Raw genomic sequence first — 24,939 nt, 5'->3', positions numbered from 1 at the left:
GCATCATCTTAAAAGGAATAATAATGGAAAAAGAAATTATGAATTAGGAGTGCTCAGCATGTTTTCATAATTTAGGTGACTGAATGAGAAGTGCTTCTACACAAATACCATACCATCAACACCTTTATAACAGTGCAAGATCTGCTTGAAGGCCACCATGAGTTCAGCTACAGAAAAAAGGAGAGATAGAAAGATATTATTCTCTTAATCCTTGCTGAAATCTGCACAGAACATAATGGCAGAGACACTATCCTTTTATCACATATACACAGCCTCACCCTAACTAAAATATTATTGAAATTAAATAGAAAGACTGAAAGATTGATCACATATATGTGGAAAATGACATGAAATACATGTTGTCACATTCTTGATTACTTCTTTTGCATGTTACTATATAGTTTCAACACTTAGCAACTGAGAACAGTTAATTCTGAATATGAAAGGGCAGACATACAAATTATTTCTGAACAATGTAAGACTTATAGAAGCAGTGTGGACATGCAGACATGATTGATGCAATGCTGTCTGTCCTGGGCTGCAGACAGGGAGCTGGGCCCCAGGAAGGAACTGGCTAAAAATAGTGTGTTGGCAATGGGAGGAAGGTATCTGGATTTAGGAAACCACACTCCACTGCAGGTGTCTCGTATCACCTTTGGAAAGTCCTTTTGCTTATCTCTGCTTCAATTCCCCACATGTAGAATGGAAAAGAGAACAGACCCTACCTATGCCACCAAGATGACACCAGAACAGCTACATTTCAGAAAGGATGGAAAAACCCAAACTTGACAGTGTCAAGCAGGCAAGCTTGCCATGATGCATTGCAGTGTACTGTTTAAACACACAGACCACCCTAAATGCAGTGTGGTTAGCACAGCAAACGCCACAGCTCATCAGCATGCTGCTCTGCAGAGCTAATATTTGATAAAAAGGTTGTAAGGTTAGTGATGCACCAAACTGATAGGACTGACCAACTATGCATATAGCATGAGAGAGATTTTCATTAACAGCCAAATCCCCTGTGCACTCTACCTCTGATGGCAGCAAAGTTAAATCTTACTAGTACGTCATGATATAATAAACATATGCATTGCTGCTGGCCTGTTAACATTATAGTAGACCATGAGTTGATGTTTGGCACAGTAAAAGTACACACAGTTTACATAATGAAGTAATAGAGCAGAACACAGATAAAGTAAAATGAATTCTAAGAAAAAATAGTTTTTAAAAAGTTTTTGTTTTTTCCCCCAAAAAATCTTTTAGAAATGTATAATTTTGTAAAAATATTTCCTTTGAGGACCATGTTATCAATATAAATTCAGGGAAAAGTAGTGTTGTCAAATTCTGACTGATGTCACTGCATTTATAACTAATTCATCTTCTCATGCTAATTATCTAAACTTGGAGATCTGATGTCTTTCAATTTCTGCTGCCTTAGGAAGACCACAAACCACAATTCAGTTGTCAACCTACCTGCTTTTTCTGTTAAGCAACTCCAAAAAACAAACTACCTCTACTGAACACTGGAAAATTTAAGTTGTAGTATCATACAATTTGTTTGGATTTTCTTTTTAAGAAATGTTCTCGAAGCAGCAGTTGTTAGGTAATACAGTTCACTGATATCCAGCTGGTTCTCTAAAATTCTAAAGATACATGGATAAAACATCTTGGTATTTTCAGCATAAAGATGTTAGAATTGTCTGCTAAATAGACATGTACACGTCATGTTCAATGTATGGCATATACCTGTAAGGGCTCAGTAGAAAAGCACTGTGGGATATTGGAAGAGGAAAGTCTGGAACCTTACTAATAGAGGCTTTATGATTAAGCTTTCCTTATTTTCTAAACTGCTTATTACTGGAAGTGCTATCAGCAATGGGAATGCGGTTTCTTATGCTCTTCCTCTGAACATCCACTGCTGGCATCAGTCAAAGACAGGATGCCATATTAGATGTAATTTTTTCTCTTGCCTAAAATTACTCTTGTGTTCTTCTTCAGCTAATTTTTTTCTCATAATGACATTCAACAAACTTCCCTCCCTGCCATGAGGGCTGCTGTAAATATGCCTAACAATTTCCCACAGAAACACACTGTGCCATCACACAGGCCCCAGAAATGAGTCGAGGAAAACTGACCTTTCCCGCTAAGAAGAAATGGAGCAGTGAGCCATGCAGGGTCTGATCAAGGCTCTCCCAGTCACCACTGGATGCACCCCTGAAGGACACAGTTCCTTGGCCGTACAAGCAGCCCAGCTGGCTCAAAACGTGTACCAGTGCCTTTTGGAAAGGAGGTCTAGTTATGCAGTCATTTTCCTCGAGTTGTACATGCACTTCAGCACTGTGAAAAATAAAATGAGATCTCATTGATCATCTTCACTAACTGATTTTTTTCCCACCTTGCAAAATTAAGCTGAAGTGCCTGTCTCATCATGTCAGGGGAGGGAGGGTGTCTTATGGTTTGGAGGTTTGTATGACCTGTTGCGAAAAAGTTAATTTATGAAAATGCTGTTTCAAGTCTTTCAAAGGTAATTATGAGTTGAAGAACAGCATTGCTAATGATTTGAGTAGGAAAAAAAAAATATAAAAATACCTTAGAAGTGTCAAAATGACTCAGTCATTAGGCTGGAAAGAGGCATACGCTGTGATGTGGTATGTAGGGCCCTCAGCCAGTGCGTGTGAGCCCTGTTTGAACGCCTGCTCTGTGGAGTTAGAGAATAACTAAAAGTGAAAGAGCTGCAACACAAGAGACAGATCTCCACCAAGTTGTTGCCGTTGGTGCTGCAGCTTGGAAGATAGCAGAATAAAGACATAGGGGAATGAATACCTGATTTGCCTGGGCCTTAGATCAGAACATAGAAGATTTGGGAAAAAGAGTTTATTTTCCTGTTGGTTTTTCACATTTCACCAGTTTCAAATTTCACCGGTCTCAGGAGCACTGACAGAAAATACCCACCCTGCTGACCTGGCCCGAGGAGTCCCACAAGAGGATCCCTAGCTGAGTTCTCTGTGGAAACTGAGACATGTCTCTCCACAAATGTTAGATCACTTCAAAACTAAACATGTCAAGCCTCAAAGAGAGAAATCAGTTCACCTGCTTTCCCATACAGCAGAGTTAGCTCCTCCAGCATTGAAAGGACCCTTCTCCGCTGGGACACTCAGCCCTGGTGCACAGCCAAGGTTTGCTGGTGCCTCCCGCAAGCTGCAGGGTCCTTCCAGAGGACTCTAAACACCAGTGAGAAGGCCATCGCCTGGGATCAGACCTCTGTACTGGGGCAGCAGCTTCCTGGCCCTGGCCTCTCAGCCTTACCAGCAACCCACAAGCAGTGCTTTTGGTCGATTCCTCTGCAGAAAAGCTCCATTTCAGCTGTTCCTCTCCGCCCGTCGCCATCACAGCTTTTCGCTCTCCCTTTTCTCATCACCCTGGCCTGTCCATGGTGTGGATGCTGCAGCAGACACAGAGGCCAGTGAAGACATGGAGTCTAGTGCTCAAGCTGGTGAAGGCAGGTTGTGGGATAAGCTGTCTGAGGTATAGGATAAACCGTTCCTCCTGGTGATCAACCCCAGATAAAGACAGGGACATCACAGGGCTGAAGCCGGGTTTCTTGTTTCCCCTGTAGCCACGAGATGGAGCAACTCAATAACAAACAGCTCTGCAGATCCACCAGATTTAGGTTATAGGACATTTCATCCCAGTTCTGGCTCACCCAGGGGCTGCAGGCAGCTCCGGTGGGATGCTGCAATGGCCCAAGGCAAGTACATAGCCCATGGTGGGCAGGAGCAAGCTCCAATAGCCTCCTGGCCCCTGTCCCAGGTGAGACACAGGGAGAGGTTGGTGTTCCTGGGTGCCACGCATCAAGGCCTCATAGCAGGACCAAGGAGCTCAGACATGCTCTCAGCCCCCCAACAGCAACCCCAACCAAGCACACTCTAGCAGTAAAAGCTTCTCTGGAGCCATCCCAAGGCTTCACGTGTTTCTCTGTCGGGGCCTCTCTTGCCCAACCTCCTGTTTCCTCTGAATGGCTTCTGAAGCCTCCTCCCTAGCACAGAGCTAGAGCTTTGAAAAAAAGAAAACCCAGGGGCCTGGGGACATGGGAGGACAGAGGGGAGGTGAATGAAACTGAAAAGTGAAGACTTGAAGGGCATCTGAGGGAAATCAAGGAAGAAAGCAAAGGGCTCACAGCAGTGGATGCTCTCTCAAGCAAAGCCAATATTTTTCTCACTGGTTAGACTGATTTATATCAAGAACAAAATCACTATGTCTCCACTGCACAACCCTATGTGGTGCAATGGTTACTGATTTAGCTGCTAAACTAGAAGGATGTCAGCAGCACCAGCCCCATACTCACACTTTTCCTGAGAGCCAGGACCACAGCACTGCAGCCTGTGGTGTGGCTGGGTGTCAGGGCACAGCAATGGACCCGCAGTGCCTGGGGATGGCTGGCACAGCCTGGCACTGCCAGGAGAAGTTCAGCCCCAAGGGCATGCATAAGGAATCAGCAGAGCTTCAGTGGTTGCCACCCAGGGATGCATGCGTGGCCTGAAGAGGAGGTCTGTATGGCAGCGGCGACATGGCAAGGTCTATAAATACTAACAAAAAAATGCAGCTGAAACTTCTCCTTTGTCAAGAAAAAGGAACAAGATGATGCATTCAGCATCCGAAATAGCACAAAGCAGCAGGTGCTTCACATGCTGGTAGCACTGGTGACATGCACGGAGGTGCCAAGGACAGAGCAGGGTTTGCAGGGTGTGACCCTCTTCTCCCTGGTGTGCAAGAAAAGGGACAGCACTCTTGTTCTTGGGGACTTCATGAAGAGTCATGTCCCATCAGCACAGAGTAGGGTCTGTGATGAGAAAAGCTACCTTGACTGCCTACAGCGCTTTCATCCCTGCATCACAAGTTAAGCTATAAATCAACAGTTCAAAGTCCTCCATGGACTATCCCAGCCTTTCTACTACACTGCTCACTCACTTTCCTTTTCCCTTCTCCATCAGCCCTCATCATAATTGCATTTCACCCTTCAATTTTGAAGGGAGAGGAGGCTTCACACCTTGTCCCAAGTACAATTGCACTCCCTGCATGCCTTCCTGGCCATTTCTCCTCAGGTCCCTCTCTAAAAAACTCATGAGTACATTTGCTGGAAAAAAAAGCAGATCTACCACTGATGGTGGCTAGACTCTGATGTGCAAACCCCAGCATTGCTGCTTCCTCATCCTCCCCTTTCCAAAACATCTTTCTCCAGATGTGTAGCCACATAGGACTTTGTGCAGCAAGCACACTTCTGGGCAGCCTCTGGTGAGGTAGGCAGTGCTTAGGTGTCATGCAAACATGAGTATCAAAGAGAAAATGAGAGAGAAGAGAAAGCTCCAAGTGTCTGAGGGGTAAACCTTGAATTGGGAAGTGAGAGCATCTGCTCTGAGCATTGGTGGCAGTATCAGAACTGGATATGCAAAGCCCAGACCAGAGCAGGAGCACAGAGAGCACTCTGGCATCTGGGCTTACATCCCATGCTCACAGCAACCTCCGTTCCCACCACTCAGGCTGGCTCAGGCCCCAAATGCCTCTTCAGGGTAGTGGTGCCTTCCTGCATTGTGTGGGCTTTTTTGTTAATATCCAAAATGCAGTCATGGTCACAAGGCCACCACCAGATACACAGAAGTGAAACCTAGCTGAGGGATGCAATGAGGTATTGTTCACTCAGACCTTCTATCACATTTTTCCCCTTAGTGGCACTTCTTTTTTTTTTTTTTTTTTTCCTTAAGGAGAGTCATTTCAACTGAAATACTATGGGGAAACCGGGAAACCCCAAGTACTATTTCTTCTCGTCTGCTACCCCCCCATCTCTTTCACAGATGTACAGTTTGAATTCAGCCAACGTAATCCTCCGTTTTGATATTTAAGGGTTATGCAGAGGACCAAGCAAAACTACCCCTCTGGCCTTTCTTTCCCCCTTTGATAAGAAGTTTGCAAACATGCATACAGCAGGCAAAAAAAAAATCTTTTTTTCCTCTTCACCCCTGAACAAAATCAGCACCTGATATTCTCCATGGGTACATTCCCTACTTTCTAGGAATAAAAACAGATTTAAGAGTAACTCTTGTCTTTTTTAAAAATACCAACTTGAAGTGGACATATCAGATCACCACTGAAAATCAATGATCTCTTTTTCCTTTTTGGTATTGTGAAAAGTAAGGGAAACAATGACAGCGATAGCTCAGGATTCAGCTTAAAGTAAATTTTGACAGGTAACACTCTACACTTGGATGTTACATACAATCAATGAAATCATGTCTTGTAGGAAAAAAAAAAAAATCAGAGAAAGGTCTGTAGGGCCTTCTCTGTTACTGGAGACTGTTTTGAATGGGTGACTCACAGAGGCGCTAGCCCCACAAAGCCATGTATTTACATCCTTACGTGAGCTCTATGTGACATACTACGTACATAGTGTGTGTATGCAGACACAGCGTGGGGAGACCAATGTTGTAATGGAAATACATGATGAAACAAAAAGCAGCAGCACTTCAGGCTTTCTGACATCCTTACCAGCAGTTACTCTGCATGCAGCTCTCTCGACTGCCTTAAGAGAAAACATAAGACTCAAGAATTCTATGAGCTGAGAAGGAGAAAAAGTCAACAACCAGAGCTAGAGACAGTCCAAAGGTAAGATGAAAGAGAGAATATTTCACTGCAGTAAAACCTTGCCTTAAAAGCTTTCTTCTTGCTACAAGATCTGAAAACTAATTAGATTTTACATAACTTGTTTTGCTTATAGCATATCTGGTTTGTTTTTTTATTAAGAATGAACAGGGCTACCCTTTACATTTATGCTTTGAATATTTTTCTATTTTATTTATAAATATACACAACAGACTCTAGTCTAAAATGCCCTTTTATCATAACTAGATTTTTCTCAGGTTAAAATCTTGGTAAGAAGTTGAAATTCTATTTCTCTAAACCCAGAATTTCCTAGACACATCATCAAACAAACAAACAAATGACTAATTAAATCTCTTAGAGAGGCAATGAGGTAAAGAACTTTGCCAATATTTATTACTTTTCAGTAATTCCTTAATTAATTTTTCATCATTTTGGCTTTCAGTAATGGTTTCCCTGCTTGTGTTAGATTCACAGTGCTTCACTCAGTGAAGGGGACACAGCAGAAGAGCAGCATATCGGGTTGAGCCCAGGCCACTCTCTTGTACCGGGTGGCATCTCCACCCAGGCCATCAGTGTAACCCCCATCTGCCGTGGGCCACCTGAATTCAGAGGTTCAGGGACCCAACCCAGCTCTCAACAAACTCCCCAGCCCTGTGGCTGCGGGAGGGTTTAACTCCCAGGCAGTGAACAATCTGCAGCATAACAAGGAGTGCTTCTGCCCTCCAGCCACTCAGATCCCCAAGCGCTCACAAGTGCAGGCTTTCCTGTCCTTTTTTATTTGGACAAGGGAATTTTATTATTTCCCCTCAAACTTCCTTCAGTCCCTCGCAGGTGCCAGCAGAGCAGGCGCTGCTGACAGGGTTGCTGCCCCACAGAGCCATGTCCCCCCATGCCTTAGAGGCAGCAGTGATCTGCAAGGAAGGAGGCAGTTACATGCTGTGCACAGCCAGCAGCACTGCCTGCTGCAGGTAACCCAATAAAACCTGTACCTTCTACAGCAGGACAGAAGGTGTGGATGGATGCCTGCACCTGACCCCACCAGAGGTTTGCTCTCCTGCACCCTAGCCCTGCCATCATCCCACTCTCATCAGGCTGGGTTTCTGGAGTGGGTTTTCTCGCTTCTGTAATGTGAACCAGTAACTTACTGAATCATTTATTTGGCAGCAGTGTGTCCATAAGGAGCAAACAGCCAACCTGCTCTGCCTTCCTAAAAATAATTGCTAGTTTTTAAGTAAAAAATAAATTTCCTCTTTGATGATTCTAATCTCTCTCAAAGAGATTCTAGTCTCTCTCAAACCACAGTGTGGGAGAGCTTACCTCTGAAACACTAGGGGAATGACTTGATCTGCAGAATAGGAACTTTTACTGCACAGTTGACAGCTGGTTGACAAATGTGAAATGAAACAGCAGCAAGATCAGTAACTAGCGTAGGAAAGGCACTCGGTCGAAGTAATAACAATTAGAGAACAGCAGACAAAAGTAATTTCTGGGTGCTGATAGGTCTCTGAAAGGCTTTATTTACAGGTTACATCTTCTGTGACAGAACTGGCTGGAAGAAAGGACCAGGTATTCCTGTGCATTTGCATTTGTGGTTCCAGCTGAGGCCAGCATTGCAGAAACCAATGAAAGCCTCCCCGGTCCTTATCAGGAGAGTTTGAGGGCAGGATCAAACCAGCACTCTTCCTCTAAAGAAGAGAATTACTTCATGACCCCTGCTCAGAGGGTGACTACTTGACATTTTTAGTCCCCTCTTTGTGAAGAGGAAACCAGCTGCATGTTTTCTGCAACCCCTGTCTCTGCAGATACAAATTTATCCGCTGTGGTAAGTCTGGCTGATTTAGACAAAAGCTTGGGTTCTTAAATCTCATTTTTCTTCTGAAGACTTAAACTCTGAGAGAAATAGACTGTTTGAAAATTCCTGCCTGCTGCTTTTAGCAAGCTTGTCAGAAGGGCCAGAGGTAACCACAGCCCCTCTTTGCCTGGTGGTGGTGGGAGAGGGTGCAGGATGGCAATAACTGTTTGGGATTTTTCACATTAATAAACATGGGGGACCCTTGTGCTCTTGGGTCCCCAAAGTTTCTTATGATAGCTTGATTCAAGAAACCTGATCCAACTAATTGTCTCCATACCCACAATCCAAATAATCCTAAAATCAGGGGCTGCTACCCTGGCTCTGCAAAGAGATCGCATCACTCCAAAGGGATGGAGCAGTCACATCTATACTCTGCCTAGCCTAAATTATGGGACAGCACTTGGACCCCAGAAAGCCTCGCTCTATCTTGAGACACAACCTTGCCCCAAGAGCCCTTGGCACTGAGCTGTTCCATGTTACTGGGAGCTGCAATTCAGCACACAGCAGCCCGAGACAATAAAGCATCTCCAGGTCTGCGGACACATAGAAACTTCACTGGTCTTTGTACCGTGTCTTAAATGTGATCTTCATCCTTCCTTGTGGTAAAGGTGATTTTCTTCTCTTCCAGCATACCTGACGATATGAATGACACCCATGCCACGAGCAATATCAGTGCTAGCGTGGAACTGTTCCAGCTCATCATGTACACCCCCACGTTTACCCTCGGATTGCTGTTCAATATGATGGCCCTGTCGTTCCTGTTTTTTAAGGTTAAAAAGATGTCAGAATCTACAGTCTACATGATAGCCCTTATTTTCCTGGATACTTTGCTGCTGTTTACTCTTCCTTTTAAAATAATTTCCTACCACCTTCAGAACAACTGGAACTTGGGGTCTGTGTTTTGTTCCACCTTGGAGAGTCTTTACTTTGTAAACATGTATGGCAGCATTCTCATCTCCCTCTGCATCTGTGTAGACCGGTACATTGCTATCCAGCACCCTTTCACAGCTCCCACCCTGCGATCCACCAAGAAAGCTGCTATGGTTTGTGCTATCATCTGCCTGGGCACCTCAGCCGGGACAGTCTCTACTTTCCAACTGCATGGAGAGGGCCACAACATCTCATCCTGCTTCCATAACTTCTCCAAGAGCACATGGGAAAACACAGGCCTGTTCAGTGCCTTGGAGATTATTTTCTTTGGCGGCATGGCAGCCATGGCCTTCTGCACTGTTCAGACCATCAGGTGTTTGAGAAAGCACAGAAAACCAGACAACCCCCAAACACACACCACCAGAGCAGAGAAGATAGTGGTGACAAATCTTGTGGCATTTTTGGTCTGTTTCACGCCTTACCACGTGGCATACTTCATGTACTTTTTGGTGAAGAACAACATAATTCACACCAGTTTTCAGCAAGTGCTACGAGACATCATTCAGGTTACCCTTTGCTGGGCAAACCTGAACTGCTGTCTTGATGGAGTGTGTTATTATTTTGTTTTAAAGGAGTCTTTGGAAGACCCATTAGAAAACAGTAAAAAAACAGCCACAAGAAATCCTTGATTCATGAGCTGTGTGTCAGTTACGTGGGATGGTGTGTGGAGATGCTTTCATGGAAAGTGCAGTATCCTGAACTACTTATCTAAGCAATTTACTTTAAATATTCAGATCTGAAAATATTTAATCAAAAACCAAAACTAAGTCCACTCCCAGGAGATTGCTTCTAACTTTTTTTTATTTCCTTCCATAATGTTTTGTGTTAGCATTTATGGGTAAAATTAAATTGAGTTATTTCCTATAAATGGCAATGCGTATCTCTTTGGATGTGATTCTTCATTGCTTTGAAAAAAAATTTGTTTGCTTACATGTGATAGCATCTTTCAGCATCCTCATATATATGGCACCTGCAAACCTCCCCAGGCCTTCAGTCACTACAGGCTTGGGCTGCTGTGAAACACAGACTTAGAGTTTATGGTGAAAAACTTCAGGCTAAATTCTGTTGCCTCCCCTGCCCTGATTATGTATGGTCATGCTCATATGCATGCACACCTGTCAGGTTTAGATTTGTACATGCTAGTTAAAAAAATAAAATTATTGTAACTCTAAGTCCAAAAGCAGGTTTAAGTTAACATGGTTTTAGCAAGATCTCCATGCCATTCCTCCACTGTCTGACTTGCACTGCAAAGTATGATGCTTGTTGTAGCGACAGGTCCTGTGCCTACCACATCCCCCTTTAACTAGTATTTCCACTAGCTCAAGTCCCTGGCTAGCTTCGATGAATTGACTATTCCAGTTCCAGGCTTCCTCACCAGGTCCTCTCCTGCTCACAGGCTTTTCATGTATCTGTTACTTCCTTCTTGGTTACAAATCTAGTTTCATGAACAGAGCCAAACCAAACAAGAGCATGAAATAAAAAACCTGAGTCCAACATAGTGACTAACACAAGAATCTGAAGAAGCAACCCCCACCTTACTGGGGGATAAGATAAGAACAGCTCTGATCCCTAAAGCATCAGCCAGCAACATAAGAACCCAGGGGAAAAGCAACCTTTCAGACCTTGGAGCAATCTGAGCACTACCACTTCCCAAACAAACAAGGCAATAAAAAATAATCCACCAGCAGGAGCCTAACATGCCAGTCAGTTACTTCCTATCAGTGCTCACAGGCACCTGGATAAACTGAATGGCAACATGCTCCCAGCCTGGAGAGAGGCGGCTCACTGCTCCAGGGGACCCCCACCGCTGCCCCTGCCGCTACCCTGGCAGCCAGCTGCTGCTTTCCTGAGCGATGAGGATGACAATCAAGCAATTGGTTTTCATATTCATGTTGAGCTAGATCCTTGCAGTATAGCTTCTAGGCAGAGGTGCTAATCCCAGACTTTGAACTGTCTTTTCTTTGTTCACTTTTGAGAAGGAAAATGCAAGAAATCTGTATTGATTTCTTCCCTGAGCTAGTGACTTGCATGTGGAGACTCTAGTACGTAAAAGTGAATTTTTCTGAAGCTGCTATATCTATGTAGAAGATTGTACCACACAAGTCCAGTTGCTGAGGAGGGAAACACTGACCCAACACAGTTATAAGTGTGTGCTGATGTTTACAGAGTCCTTTTGGTGTTCAGGTGATGAACCATGCTTCTGAGGATACAAGGGCTGTGCATTTACACCAGTCATGTCCTGGTTATATCCAAGCGCATGAAAATAACAACCCCCCCCCAGGATAATCCAGCAAGAATTCCCTCCCATATCAGTTGCCATTTCTGTTGACTTCCTCAGTAAATTCAGAATATCTGACTAGCTTCCCTGGCAGTAGACACTGAATTCCCATCATCTCCTTATTAATAACATCCCTTAACTAACTGCACTTCAACAGACTTTACCACCGAGATTTCCGACTCCTTTTGGAAGTAGAGTTAACAAATAATAGAAGAAAATAGTGATGATGTGGAAGATTTATTTTTAAAGCAATGGACCATGCTGAGAGGGCCTCCACTCTAACTGATAATGCCTGAACAAAGGGAACTGGGATTTTGTCAGTACATCAGGGGCAGAAAATGCCAAAGTATATGAGGAAACTGATCTCGGTTGCATTTCTATAGGCCAAGGCAGCTCTATTAGTTTTACTGACATGACTTTGGGCTTACACTGCTACATTTGAGTCTACAAGCTCAACTGTACTTTTATGCTTCCTGTTGCTCAGCTTTTTTTTTCCCATTTTTAAGTATGCCTGTTCTTATTTGTTTGTTATCGTGCTGTCCTTGATCCCACAGATCATAAAGTAACTTGCACTGTAATTTCATTTTGAGTACTGGTTGACAGAAAATCTAGGAATTTTTGGCTTGGCTACCTCCCTCAGCAATAACACACTGCTTAGAAGAGGCAGGGAAGTTGACCAAATTAAGCATAGTTAAAACTCCATGAAGGATGAGTTAAAAGCACTTGAGGCATTTCTTCTTCTCCCAAGCCTCTCCCCAAGGTTACTCCATCATTTCTGGCCATTGATTTTTTTCCTAGAAACAGGCAGGCTAAGGTGTGGAAAAGCTACTATCTCCCCAAGGACAGGGTGCAGCCAACCACCATCTGAGCTCCCTGCCTCTACATATGGTTCCTTGTTTCTGCCAGCTCTAAGAGAACACTGATTATCAGGGCAGAGTAACAACTTTCATTCTAGATTTCTGAACATTCACTTTGCAGGTCAAATCAGTGTGGTCTGATCCATTGTCTTTGCTCAGGTGGGTAGCTGTAACAAGCTTTTCCATTTATATCCAAATCATGACACTGGGTATCTAGTGAGAGTAGAGAGATTTCTGTTTGCACCAAGAGAATATTAAAGACATAGTGTACTAAGAATTAAAAGGAAAAAAAAAATATCTGAAAATATGCAATCTAAAGCCATCACAGGTTTTCCAGAATACAGGCAATGATTCATCTCATGAAGAAAAGAAAGCAAAACCCAGGATTTTTTTTTAAATTATTCACCCCTAAGAACAGAAGACTCATTCCTAACACATACAGTTCTTAGCGAAAAATCATCAGTTTATTCTAAAAGAATGAGAATGGGGGCTAGAGAGCTGTTATGGAGCACTTTTCCCACTTGCACTTGTTTTTGCATTTGGATAGTGAAAGGGAAAGTGTTTAAACCAGCACTGAAAGCATAGTGGGTCATGGGAGGTGGTGAAGCAGCTCTGCCAGGTAATTTCACCCTTTGGGCCAACCAGCCCATTTCATCTGAGAGGTGTTTCACAAAAGGCACCCTGACGCTGCCAGATTTGTTGCCAAGAGACCTGTCTTGCAGACATTCATGCATGTATTGTATTCACATAAGTAACCTCCCTATTCCTACTCACTTATTTGGAGATTTCACTAAAAGACTGGGCATGTGTTTCAGCAGCTTTGTTATTTCACACTTAAACAAGCCAAATGTCCTATTTCCTGCAGACTCACTCACCTGGGAAGGCAGTGAAGCTCAGGCTTCCGTATCCACTAAACTGCACATCTGTCCTTGGCTTTCCAAATTTCTTCTCTTCTACTACAGCTATTATCTTGTGTTTCAGACTCGGGAAGCATCTGTTTGGATAGGGAAGGAAAAAGGCTTGTAAGAAAACATCACTGATGATATTTGCATACAACCACGGAAATCCCAACAAAGCATTCATTACCCAAAAAGAAGGAAACAGTGCAGGTACCAGGCATGCAGTATCTCCTACAGATTTCACTACTGTCTTATGTTTTATGAAAGATGTCCAGATACAATGAATGCAACAAAATATTTACTATGAGCAAGACCACATCTGTGGTCAGTGATAATGAGACAAACCTCAGAAAAGTAAGTCTTGAGAGAAATGTGTAGGATTTTATAGACACTTTCATATGCATACGCTCCTCTCAAAGTGTTTTTAGCATTTCTAGTGGCACTAGAGAGGGCTAAAATTGTCCTTTGTTTTCTCTGCTGAAAGACGGCATCATGAGCTAAAGAATTTGTAGCACTCTCAATGCTAGAGAGAAGCCCTCTGAGAAAACTCACACAGGCAAGAAGTGTGAAATAGTTAATTTTGCTGTAAAATGGAGTACTACAAATAGGCACATGCAGAAATAGCACCCCAGCTCACTTCAGTTATTTCTCCACACAGCAAACCTGTTTGTGTGCTCTTTTCATCTTCTGCATTTACTGGTAGTATGAGACAGAAGTCTCATAAAGAAGTAAAAATGTCCTGTGACACAATCAAGTGACGGAGTATTCCCATTGTTGACCTTGGTGTGACAGAGAAGCGGAGTCCCGGACGTGTCCAGTTTCGGTGGGAGGATACTCTGAGTCTCGAACTCGACCTGTGCAGTTTGCTCCTAGATTTGCAACTGGCCAGTGCAAAGCTACAGTTCAATCAAGTGCTGCAGCCTGCCTTACTCAGCCCTGTCTTCATCCTTCCTTCCCTTTTCCATGTCTCTGTCTTCAGCTTTTTGGAGGCACTGAATTCTCTAGAAAAGCTGAGACTTTCCCCTCTATCAGGTTTTCTCACTGAGAAACTTTTACCATAGCAACAAACTCTAGTGAATCGGTGTCTTTAGCTACTGTGAAAGGTAAAGGACACCTACAACCTCCTTCATTTTATCTCATTTATTCTTCTTACTCTGATTTTTATACACTGTCACTCTATAAGAATGACATTTACCACATTGTTTAATGTGATAAAAAAAGTTGCTGCAGGATACTGATACAACCAAAAATCTGTGAAGAATCAGAAATGTTTCCCAGGAAGAAAAGCTGAATCAGTGCCATTTGCAGACATCAAAGGATGTAAAACCTCATGTCTGCTGTATGCTAGATTCCTATTAATCCTTCTCCCTATTCCAAGACAAAAAAGGCATTAAACTGGGATTATATTTGAGAGCAAGTATCAGCAGTTTAGCGTTATAAACACTGCCAGGCAATTGTTAATCCAGAACAAAGCATTACAAACCCAGGAAATCCAGTTTAGATTACACTTCAGAGTACACCAACACAATCCCGCTCATTCCCTGTTAAGTATTAACTTTGTGACTACAAGTAAAGCCACCTCCTAGAGACCAGCATCTAACCTGGTCCCGCTTGGCCAGACATAGTATCCAAGACAATGAAGGACACTGTTTGAAATGGCTTTACTCAGTTTAAAGAGAAGCTTAGGAAAGCATGAGAAGTTGCAGAGAGCAGAGACTAGTCTGACTTAATTCATGCTAATAGGAAGTGCAGTGGCTTGAAAATGCCGGAGCTGGAAGGGAGCAGAAATAAAGGAATGGGACTTTTGACAGAAGAAGGTTGGCATGGTTGTAAAAACCCCGCAGACAGATTTGTTTCCCTCATGCAGAGTAAAATAACTTGGTATTAATAATAAGTATGTTTATAGAGACCATTTTATGTGAGTAGTGAGAAGGTAGAAGAAAGCCTGAGCTATAAAATGCTCTTCACCTCACTCTGAGCTCAGGCTCTTGCTGCCACTCCTGCCTGCAGCTGCATGGAGACCTGCTGGGACCTTGGGGCAGGACTCTGCTCTGCAACAAGGGGTGTTTGCTCCCATTTGAGATGCCCTGGGGTATCCCACCCAGCCTTCAATGCTGAATTGAATGGGGATGGACTGTTCCAGGCCCTTCTCACCTCTACCTGTCTCACTGCAAAAATCATACGAAAGGAGCCAAGATCACACTTCATTCAAACCCACAGCCTGACACACCTTGCCTTACGATTCCTCAGAAAAAAACCACAGTTAGGCAACCAGGAAAGGGAGGAGGTAAAGCAATGGGATGGACATATTTGCATTTATAACCAGCTCCATGCTATAATGGCAAGACAAAACTTAAACCTGTGCTCAGTAGCAATAGTGAGACCTTTAATGCTCCCTGCCTTTGCAACACAAAATACAGAGGCAAGAATAACATGTCCCCTGTTTTGCAATAATGGTGCAGAAATCAAGCAGTATCACTGAATCTCATCCTAGATTTTGTCTCTGAACATAACCACACCATTCATACTGTTATTATACTTCATGCCATTATGGGTTATTGCTCTCTCAAATTAGCCTGTGTCACTTGCCTTGGAATGCCCACATATACCTATCACAAAACATCTTTAAAAGACCTCCCAAATCTCTCTCCCAGTTTTTGGCAATCAAAAATCTGATCCTGTGGGTAAATTTACTCATTCTAGCATTTAGTCTATCAGGCTGTCTAACCTGCACAACACAGCAGCCAGGCTCTCATACTGAAAACTATTTTGTTTGCATCAGTTGAAGAGTTTGTTTTTCCAGAACTCCACTGCATACCTCCAAGAGTCCTATTTTCAACTTTCTACCTAATCGCATCAGGTTTACAATCCAGCTTCCAACTCAGGTTTACATATGCTTTAAACACAGATGTAAACAGAACCACATAGATCACAATCTCGCTTACCAAAGCTCTGACAAAACTGTTCAGGGTACAAATTATTATTTTCTTGGATAAATACAAAATGTCAAAGCAGCAAAGCTTGAAGGTCATCCTGTCAGGGAGCTGAGAGGAAGGAAGCCTTTTGCTAGTCAGTTTGAGGACACCTAGAAAAGTCTTGTGACATTGTGAGTATTAATGAAGACAGCACAGAGTACCATTAGACAAGTTACCCATACCCAACGAGATGAAGAAGCGGCACCATAAGCCCATGGCAGATGAGAAACCCGTTGTGGAGCAGAGCCATGTTGCATGTGGCCCACTGGAGCAAAGGGACAGCAGATCGGGCACCTTTGGCTCTGGGATTCACAGCCTCCAGGGAAGAAGTGGGGTTCCAAACATGGCTGGGAAAAGCACATACAAATTTCAGTTCTTTAATAGCTACATTTGCCCCTTAGAGGACTCTGGGGAAATATCCCTGTCAGAAAAGTAGTTCACCGATGTAACTTGAATTTTCTGTATCACTGCACCCCACTCTCCATAATTACCACATTCGCTCAACTTCTGCTGCATACTTAATCCACCTGAAGTTAGAAATCCTTTTCTATATCCCAATCAGCTGCTGTGGAAATGAGCCCAGTAACCCAGAAGATGAGAGTCTGGAGGATCTGATTTAATTGCACTCCCTGGACAGACTCACACTCCAATTGTCAATGTCCAAATGAGGAATAAGTAATAGGGATGGCTCAGCTCTTGAGAAACAAAAGGTCCTGTTTTCATGCAAATCACATTTGCTAGGAAGAACAATGGAGGAGAAATAAAGAAAAGTCAGAAACAAAGCAACAGAATCCTTCTGGGCTGAAGGTTTTTCAAGAGGCATCAGCTGCGCTTTAAATTCTAAACAAAATTTTAGAGCTTTTGCATCCCTAGATGGGAGTTGGTAGATGCAAACAAAAGCAAGTGTCCGATTTGCTTTAACTTTCTGTCACTTAATTCTTATTCACAACCTTAGATGGGAACAATTTTCAACATCTGTTATCAAACTTATAAAGGAGGAAAAAATGTTCAAGAAAGAAATAATAAAAAAAAGAAGGAAAGAAAAGTGCAGTAAAAAGAAGAGTGGTGGCAAACAACAGCAGCTCTCCTCAGCAGGTGCTTGCTGTGAAAAGCTCCTTTTGGAAGATCTTGGCAACAGCACCCTTGACCCAAGGCGAGTGAGTGCTGGTGAAGGCTGGCAGTAAGAGATGATGGAGGGCTGAGGGAGTGTCTCGGGGCAGGCCCAGGTTGCTAACAAGCAGTGGGGCAACAGCCAGTAATGCCTGCAGCAGAAGGTAGAGAGCATTTAAGGCCTTGTGCAAAGCACTGCTACATCCATGGGGAAGACTCCAGCCTTAAACTGCCACAGAGGAAAAATGCCAAGAAAGGGTATATACAGTGACAGGTCTTTGAATAAATCACGTATTTTGCATGTATTTCTCTCAACGACTGTGCTGGGTTTGTGTGGTAAGGTTTTTGGTAGTGGGGAAGGGGGTTACTGAGATGGCCCCTGTGAAAAGCTTCTCGAAGCTCCCCTGGCTCCAAGTCAGACCCACCTCTGGCTGGGGCTGAGCCAATTAGCGACGGTGGCTGCGCGTCTGTGAGATTTAAGAAGGGACCTGGGAGGAGGAGTTGGAGTTGTGAGGAGGACACCTATGTGAACACCCAGGTCAGTGGGAGGAAGGAGGAAAGGGGAGGAGATGCACCGGTACAAGGAGCCCCCCTGTATCCCGTGGTGAGATGGCAGGGCCACCCCTCTGCCACCCATGGAGGTCACTGGTGGAGCAGCTGCAGCCTGAGGCCTATGGAGGAGCCCACACCAGGATAGGCAGCTGCGCCTGAAGGAGGCAGGGACTCTGTGGGAAGAAGCAGCTCTTGCTGTTGTAGTTCAGTGCTGGAAGGACTGTAACACACAGAGGTGACCCACACTGGAGCGGCTCAGGGGGAGCTGCAGAAGGACTCATGCTGGAGAAGGTTCATGGAGGACTGTATCCAGTGAGAGGGGAGCTACATGGAGCGGGGGAAGAATGCAAGGGATTCCCCCCACCCTGAGGAGAAAGAAACAACAGGACGTACCACACCCCACATTCCCTGCCCTCTGAATCACTGAGGGGGTGGAGGTAGAGAAATTTGGAGCAAAACTGAGCCTGTGAAGAAGGGAGGGATGAGGGGAAGGTGTTTTTAAGATGTGGCAATGCTTCTCACTATCCTAATCTGCCTGTTAAGTGTTGTTAGTGTCCAAATTAAATTTATGGGCTTTTTTTTCTCCTCCTAATAACTATGTCTTTTGTCCATGACTGTAATGGATGAGTCACCCCTTCCTGTCCTTATGTCAATTCCTGAGCCTCTCGCTTTATTTTCTTCTTCCCAGCACTGGGAGGGAAAAGGGGGAGTGAGCAACTGTGTAGTGCTCATTTGCCCTCTGAGCTCAAGCCACAACAGCTTTGAAATTTTTTCCATGTTAAGCCCTGGTGACATAAGACAGCTTTTTTCTTTTTTTTTTTTTTTCTTTTTTTCTTGATAACTACACCACTGACATCAGAACACAGCAAGAGCAAGTCACAGTCAACACCCACATTGGAAAGCGCTCACTGCCACCCAATGTTCGACTCTGACCAAGCCAGCTGCTTCTTCTACCACATTTTTTTTAAATGACAAAGCAATGACAAATGACAAAGAAATGCTGCCCCTCATGGTGCTGCACATCCTCTGAGAGCAGGCTGCAGCGCCAGGCCTTTCTCCTCCTGCTGCCCTCCACCACAGCTGGTTTGCTTTGTTTAACAAACAAAAAAAAAAACAACTCCAACCACCCTCAAATACTTTCATAAATAGACCATGACATATGGGATTCTGTCTCCACAAGATGACGTGGGAATCCTGTTTCTGCAATGGCCCCTGACAAGAGACCAAGGGACCAGGAGTGCAAGCCCAGCTGCGGGTAGACTGTGCCTCTAGGGTTTCTTTCAAATACAGACAGCAAAGGATTAAACTTCTTTCTCCTCAAATAATTTGCCCAATTCAAAACCAGTTTCAGACAGAAAAGCAGTATTACTCTTAAAAGCTTCCTGTACCCAGGGAAGATTTTGCACAGAAATGCTCACAGCTCCGGTGACAAAATGCTGCCCGAGGGGCCACGTTTCTGTGAGGAAACAATGTGGTTTTCAACATTAAACTATTTGTTTAAGCTTCCCCCACTTACTTCATGTTTGGGTGAGCATCAGGACATTAACACAAGCGAATATAAAACCGTGTGAGGAGAATGGAGGCTCAGGGCATGCAGGCCCGAGCCAGCAGCTCCTGCCTTCCCTCAGCACCGCCGCCATGAGCCGCTGCCCCAGCCCGTCCCGCAGGCAGCTGAGGTGATTCCCGGCCAGCACAGCCAGGAAACCTGTGGAATCATGGGGGATGTTTGATGCGCTAATGACATGCTAATTTATGCAAGTAGCCCCATACACTGTGGCACAGGCACTGAGCAGCCCTCAGCCTCACTTGCTGCCTGGGACCGGAGCCGTGATGGCAGTGGCTGCCGAACCCTCAGAGGCGGGTGTCAGACACAGTGAGCCGGTTTGCTCGAAAAATTCACTTTTTGGGCAAACCAGGGGACACAAGCAGCAGCCACGCTGCCCCGTTACAACCGCAGGGGGCTTAAGGTTACACTGCCCACAGGTTTCACAGCAAGCGAACTGAATGTGCCAAGAGGTGCAAATATTAGAAGACATTAATCAGCTTTACAGCTTCTGCAAATAGCCCCACACGGAGCTGCCCTTCCAACAGTCCTAACTGAAAAATAGTTGAGCACTTGCTGTTAATAAAAAATCTGGGGAAAGAAGTGAACTGAAAATGTAAAGACTCACCAAGTTCCTACAGGCAAGCACAAAGCACTGCTCTGGCAGAGAGACAGCAGCATTTCAGAAACAGCTATGCTGGATGAAATCAGATTGTCAAGGAGATTAATACCAAATATTTACCTTTTAGTGCAATTAAACAACTTCATCAAAAGCACTGAATGAAAGCAAAGTGCATTTCCTTTGCAAACCTCATTACAGAATTGACATGCCTTCCTCTCCCTGCTTAACATTTCAACCAGCTAATTCGATATTTGGTAATTGCTGTTATATAAGCAACTAGGTCTGACTTTGTTGTTTGCTCATGCATTTCAAGGCCTAACACTAAGATACTGGAGTGGGGAGAAAGAGAAAGCATTTATATCCATAACATATTAATTGAATCTTTTTTAAAAGCTGTTAGAAAGCTGAGAGAGACTGTCTAAAAGATTATTGCAAACCCACCTCATGTTTCAGAGGGGCCCAAGCTACGTTTCAACGATTCACACTTTTGTAACACTCATGTTCCTTGGAGAAGTGGATGAGCACCAGTTTTTAAAGGTCGTCTTTCTTTCCAAATACCATAAAATGCTTCTCAAAACAACTTTATCAGGCAGTTACTTTTTCTTCCCACTGCTCACAACCCATCCTGCTGCTTCCAGAAGAGGAGCCCCTCCTGGCAGTGCAGGAGAATCAGGGTGTCTTCAACTGAACCGAGAAAAGTGATTAAAATAGGGCAGAAGACAGAATACACTTAATTGGCCCTCATTTCCTTCTCAGGTCCTGGGCTCAAGCAGAAGCGAGACTGACAGCTGTGTCCCCTTGAAAGCGCAGCTGTCCCTGAAATATAACTAAGCATCTGGTAAAGAGAAAGACCTCCTTAAGGGCTGTCTCTGTGGCTGGCAGGCCAGGGAGGGAGCGCACAGCCAGCCAAGGCACAGGGGCTTTGGAGGAGCTCAGCTCTTGTCCCCAACAGGTCATCATCCGGTGTGAGAGAGGCAAACTCAACAGTCTGTCCCAAAACGGTTGTCATTTCACCACAACCATCCAAGCAGGTCCCAGGGGCTAGCTGCATTTGCCCTGACCCATTCCCCTGACTTAGGGGATAGTTTAGCAATGACCTTGCCCCACAAAGGGAAACACAACATATTTAAACAGAGTTACTGCCAGTGGTGGAGTGGGAAATCACCCGTTTGCTGTTCCCAGACACATTCATTGCCTGAGGGAGGAGCAGGTGAACCTGAATCCTCCTGCTCCAGATCTGCCTCATTTACACTGCGGGGACCTGTGCACAAACAGGTGCTGCGTGTGGTGCCGTGGGATTTTTCCAGCATTGCTCAATAACTGGGTGTGCTGTTAGTTTTTAAGGAGGAGGCTGTGTTAGCACCTCAGACCCCAGCAGGCAGCTCAAAAGCAGCGTGCTGCGAGCCCTTTGCGGTACGTGCCCTACAAAGGGACGTTAGCCTGCTGGCAAGCTGCATGCATACCGTGCCACATCCAAAGGGGTATATGAAACATGTATTAAAAGTTCCTTATAATGCAGGGAGCATTCTTCAAGGATGGGGAGCACTTTATGAAGTTTGGTGCCAGCATCCAGGCCCACACACTGAGCCCCCTACTCCCCTCTCCCACAGCTAGTCTGACAGCCCTAACTCACTCTGAGATCTTGCTAAAATCAAATTGCAAAACCAAAAGCAATCAGCTGCACAACCTGCGACATGATCAGGCCAGTACATGGGGCTGCCAACCCACACAGCCTCCCCTGCTTCCCTCACTAGGAGCTGGGGCTGCAGGCAACTGGGCAGTCACAGCTAATTTTAAAGCCAGCCTGTAGATCTAGGTGTCTTGTGCATGGTTTGCTCCATCCTGGGAGATTTTTTTTTTTTTTTGGACATTTTTGTAGTGACCTCCAGTGTTTATTAGCTTGTGTAACAACACCACATCAGTCTAGTAGACTGTTCCCAAATACTCAGCCTACAAAATGATCAGTCCATGTGGAGACCAAACTGATCTCAGCAAAGTCATACAAAATGCTGCCTGAAGTTGCTACTTTCAGTACTCAAACCCAAAGCCACAGCTGTGTCAGGTCCAAACCTTTCTCTAGAGGGTAACTCTATTGGTCTGTATTTTCCAATACTCCTTCACAGAGACCATTAACATGGTGCTGCTGGTATAATTACCACAAAGGCTGCTATATATTCACACACACTGAGCTGCAATTTTCTTTCATTTTGCAAATCCAGCTTGCCAAATTTCTTAATGATGTGCATTGCTAAGTGACTGCCCACTCACCCACAGGAGCTTCTCAGGCCTCCTTGGTACTGTTGGCCCCAGCCACACTGCAGGAGAAGGTACCTGGGGGCCGGTGGTGGGCTGCACCCCCAAAAACTCTGCACACTTTGCAGAGGGCAACGCTCTGACAACACTGCTGACATAAGGGCGTTTTCAGAAGGCAATCCCATGTACCCACAGTGCCAAAGCAAGTAAGCTTATAGCTGCTGCTTTACGTTTTAACATGCAACTATTTCTGGAGAGCAGCTGATGAGGTCTAACTGTTGTTCTAGCAGTGGCAAGCACAAAATCACCAACTGAAGAGAGTGAGAAATGAGTTAGGGCCTGATCCAGTGTCTTTACTGTTACTTTACTGAGAACAAGTTGCTCCATAAATAACAAATGGGGGAACAGAATAGCATCCTAGAGAAATCTCTTTGAAAGGTGACAAATTTTGAGATGCTTTCAGCAACGTTAACTCATCATCTTTTTTGAAACTTCTTTTCCTGGTCAGAATACAAGAATATTTCAATTGTTGCATAACATGATTTCAATTAAATTCAAATACAGATCTAAAAACTCAAGTATGAAATTACACACTTGGCCTTTTCACATGAATTAATCCAAATGAATAGAATAACATACTGGCTTCCACTGGAGAACATCTTTGTGCTAGTGAGAACAGTTAATTAGAGCTGGCACAAACACCTTCCACATTCACTATGAATAATAACATTCCCAGAGCAAATATTCTCAGCAAATTTAAGGAAACAGCTGACTCTTGACTCTTTAACCCACCCATTTCTTTTATGATTTTAGCAAGAGTGAAGGAGTTAAAGCCCCGGTAATTGTCAAGCAGTCCTGCTTGCCGAACGCACGCAGCTCCAGCCTGTCCTCTGACGTGACCTGCCTACAGAAGACGTGTCTAAGCCTCTATCATCAGTCCCAGTTGCAATGCTGCCTTGCTTGTTGTGTCATCTCTGCAGTATCCTCCCCTTGCCTCCAGCAGGCCTTTAGTCCCAGCCCAGTGATGGATGGATGGGCGGAGGGCAGGGGCTGAGGCTCTGGGCTGTGCTGCACCGCTCTCGTCTGCAGGCGTTTTGTAAGGAGATGCCTCCTGAGGACCATCCCCTGCGATGGGGCACGTGCCACCTTGCTGGGGGAGCTCTGCGCCATGAGACCCACCTGGGAGCTGTGAGGAACCCGTGGAAAAGGGACGATATGAAAGGAGACTGTGGGGATGGGGAAGGTCACTTTGTGATCAGCTGAAGCTGCTATGGAGGCGGCTCCAACCTAAATGAACACAACAGAGGCTGAAAGCAGCAGCCACAAGCCAGCACGCAGGGACACCCAACTGGTATTTCTGCTCAGCACTTACCTCCTTACCTGCAGACACAGCAGGTTAGAGCCAGCTGCATTTCACAGTAAGCAAATCTAGTCCTCATAGAGAGAAGCAGACGTATCCAATGTACAGGGGGTCATGTACACAGCAGTCAGGAAAAGCAACAGGCAGTATCACCCTGTCCTAAAGGCAGTCTTGTTTTAAAAAATACTAGTCATTAAAAATATCTGACACGTGAGTGTATTCACATTGTCTAACTTTGGAGACTAAGGTATGCAGAACCTCCTAAACTGAGCACTCAAAATCTTCCTCTAGAGATGTCCTTACTCTCTAGGAAGCAAAGGCTCCCAATTTCAGTATGACAAGTTGGATGATCCAAATGTCACTTCAAGTTCCAGTTTCCTGTTAAGTCTCATTGGGCTCTGCTGGCAAATAAGGCTGGATACTGGATAGAAAATAAGGGACTTTTCCTGTTGGGGTATGAAGCAAATTTTTAAAGAAAAAAAAAAAAGATTCAGATCAAACCAAAATTAAGTTCTGTATCTCAAGTTTCTCCAGCACACAAAAAAGGTCATATTTTGTTGACATTTTGGTCAACATAAATCTTTAACACAAAATGAACAGTTTCTTTTATTCCCATGTTACTTGACCATTTTAATTCAGCGTTTTTAGATAAAAATTGATTCAAAGCAAGAACCAGTAACTCAGTTACTAATATATTAAAAAAAATGCTTCAGCTTCACATCAGGAAGTTATTTCCACTCACCTTTTTATGCTATATTTTTTTTCGGCTGAAAATATTCACTAAAGCTCAACCTGTATTTGCGAGCGACTCTCTCCCCGCAAAGTCCTCTTTCTGTTCTCCCTCCAATGGAGCTGCAGCACCTCATTGATTTCACTGGGACATGAATGCTCTCATCAAGAGCTGTACTTACCAAAAGGACAAGAAATGAGCATTTACCTGAGATACTAACTTGGGAAGCTATTTTTGTTAGATTATATAGCTGCCCAAACACACCCTTTTTTTTCTGGGAAGCTGTGACAGCATCCACAGTACTTACTTTTATGATGTCCTCAC

The 24,939-nt window shown here is 44.3% G+C and overlaps 1 protein-coding gene across 1 annotated transcript; it reads left to right on the top strand.

The window, feature by feature from the left end:
- Nucleotides 1-3,738: 3,738 nt before the first annotated feature.
- LOC104362466 (lysophosphatidic acid receptor 6) lies at nt 3,739-10,065 on the top strand. Its single transcript, XM_009968776.3, has 4 exons — nt 3,739-3,810; nt 8,155-8,245; nt 8,457-8,476; nt 9,115-10,065. Exons 1-4 carry the CDS (start codon nt 3,739-3,741, stop codon nt 10,063-10,065), a joined length of 1,134 nt encoding a protein of 377 aa, XP_009967078.3.
- The last annotated feature ends 14,874 nt before the right edge of the window (nt 10,066-24,939 follow it).

Source organism: Tyto alba, unplaced genomic scaffold (genome assembly GCF_018691265.1).
Source record: "Tyto alba isolate M040663 unplaced genomic scaffold, T.alba_DEE_v4.0 Super-Scaffold_10, whole genome shotgun sequence".
Taxonomy (NCBI): domain Eukaryota; kingdom Metazoa; phylum Chordata; class Aves; order Strigiformes; family Tytonidae; genus Tyto; species Tyto alba.
Note: the sequence above shows the minus strand (reverse complement) of the source record. Positions and strands in the feature narration are given on the sequence as shown.

Excerpts from the sequence above, each read along its gene's own strand:
- LOC104362466 (XM_009968776.3), top strand. The coding sequence starts at position 3,739 with ATGGCCCAAGGCAAGTACATAGCCCATGGTGGGCAGGAGCAAGCTCCA. Across the intron at positions 3,811-8,154 it reads CCTCCTGGCCCCTGTCCCAG|GTCTCTGAAAGGCTTTATTT; the intron begins GTGAGACACAGG and ends GGGTGCTGATAG. Across the intron at positions 8,477-9,114 it reads ATACAAATTTATCCGCTGTG|GTGATTTTCTTCTCTTCCAG; the intron begins GTAAGTCTGGCT and ends CTTGTGGTAAAG.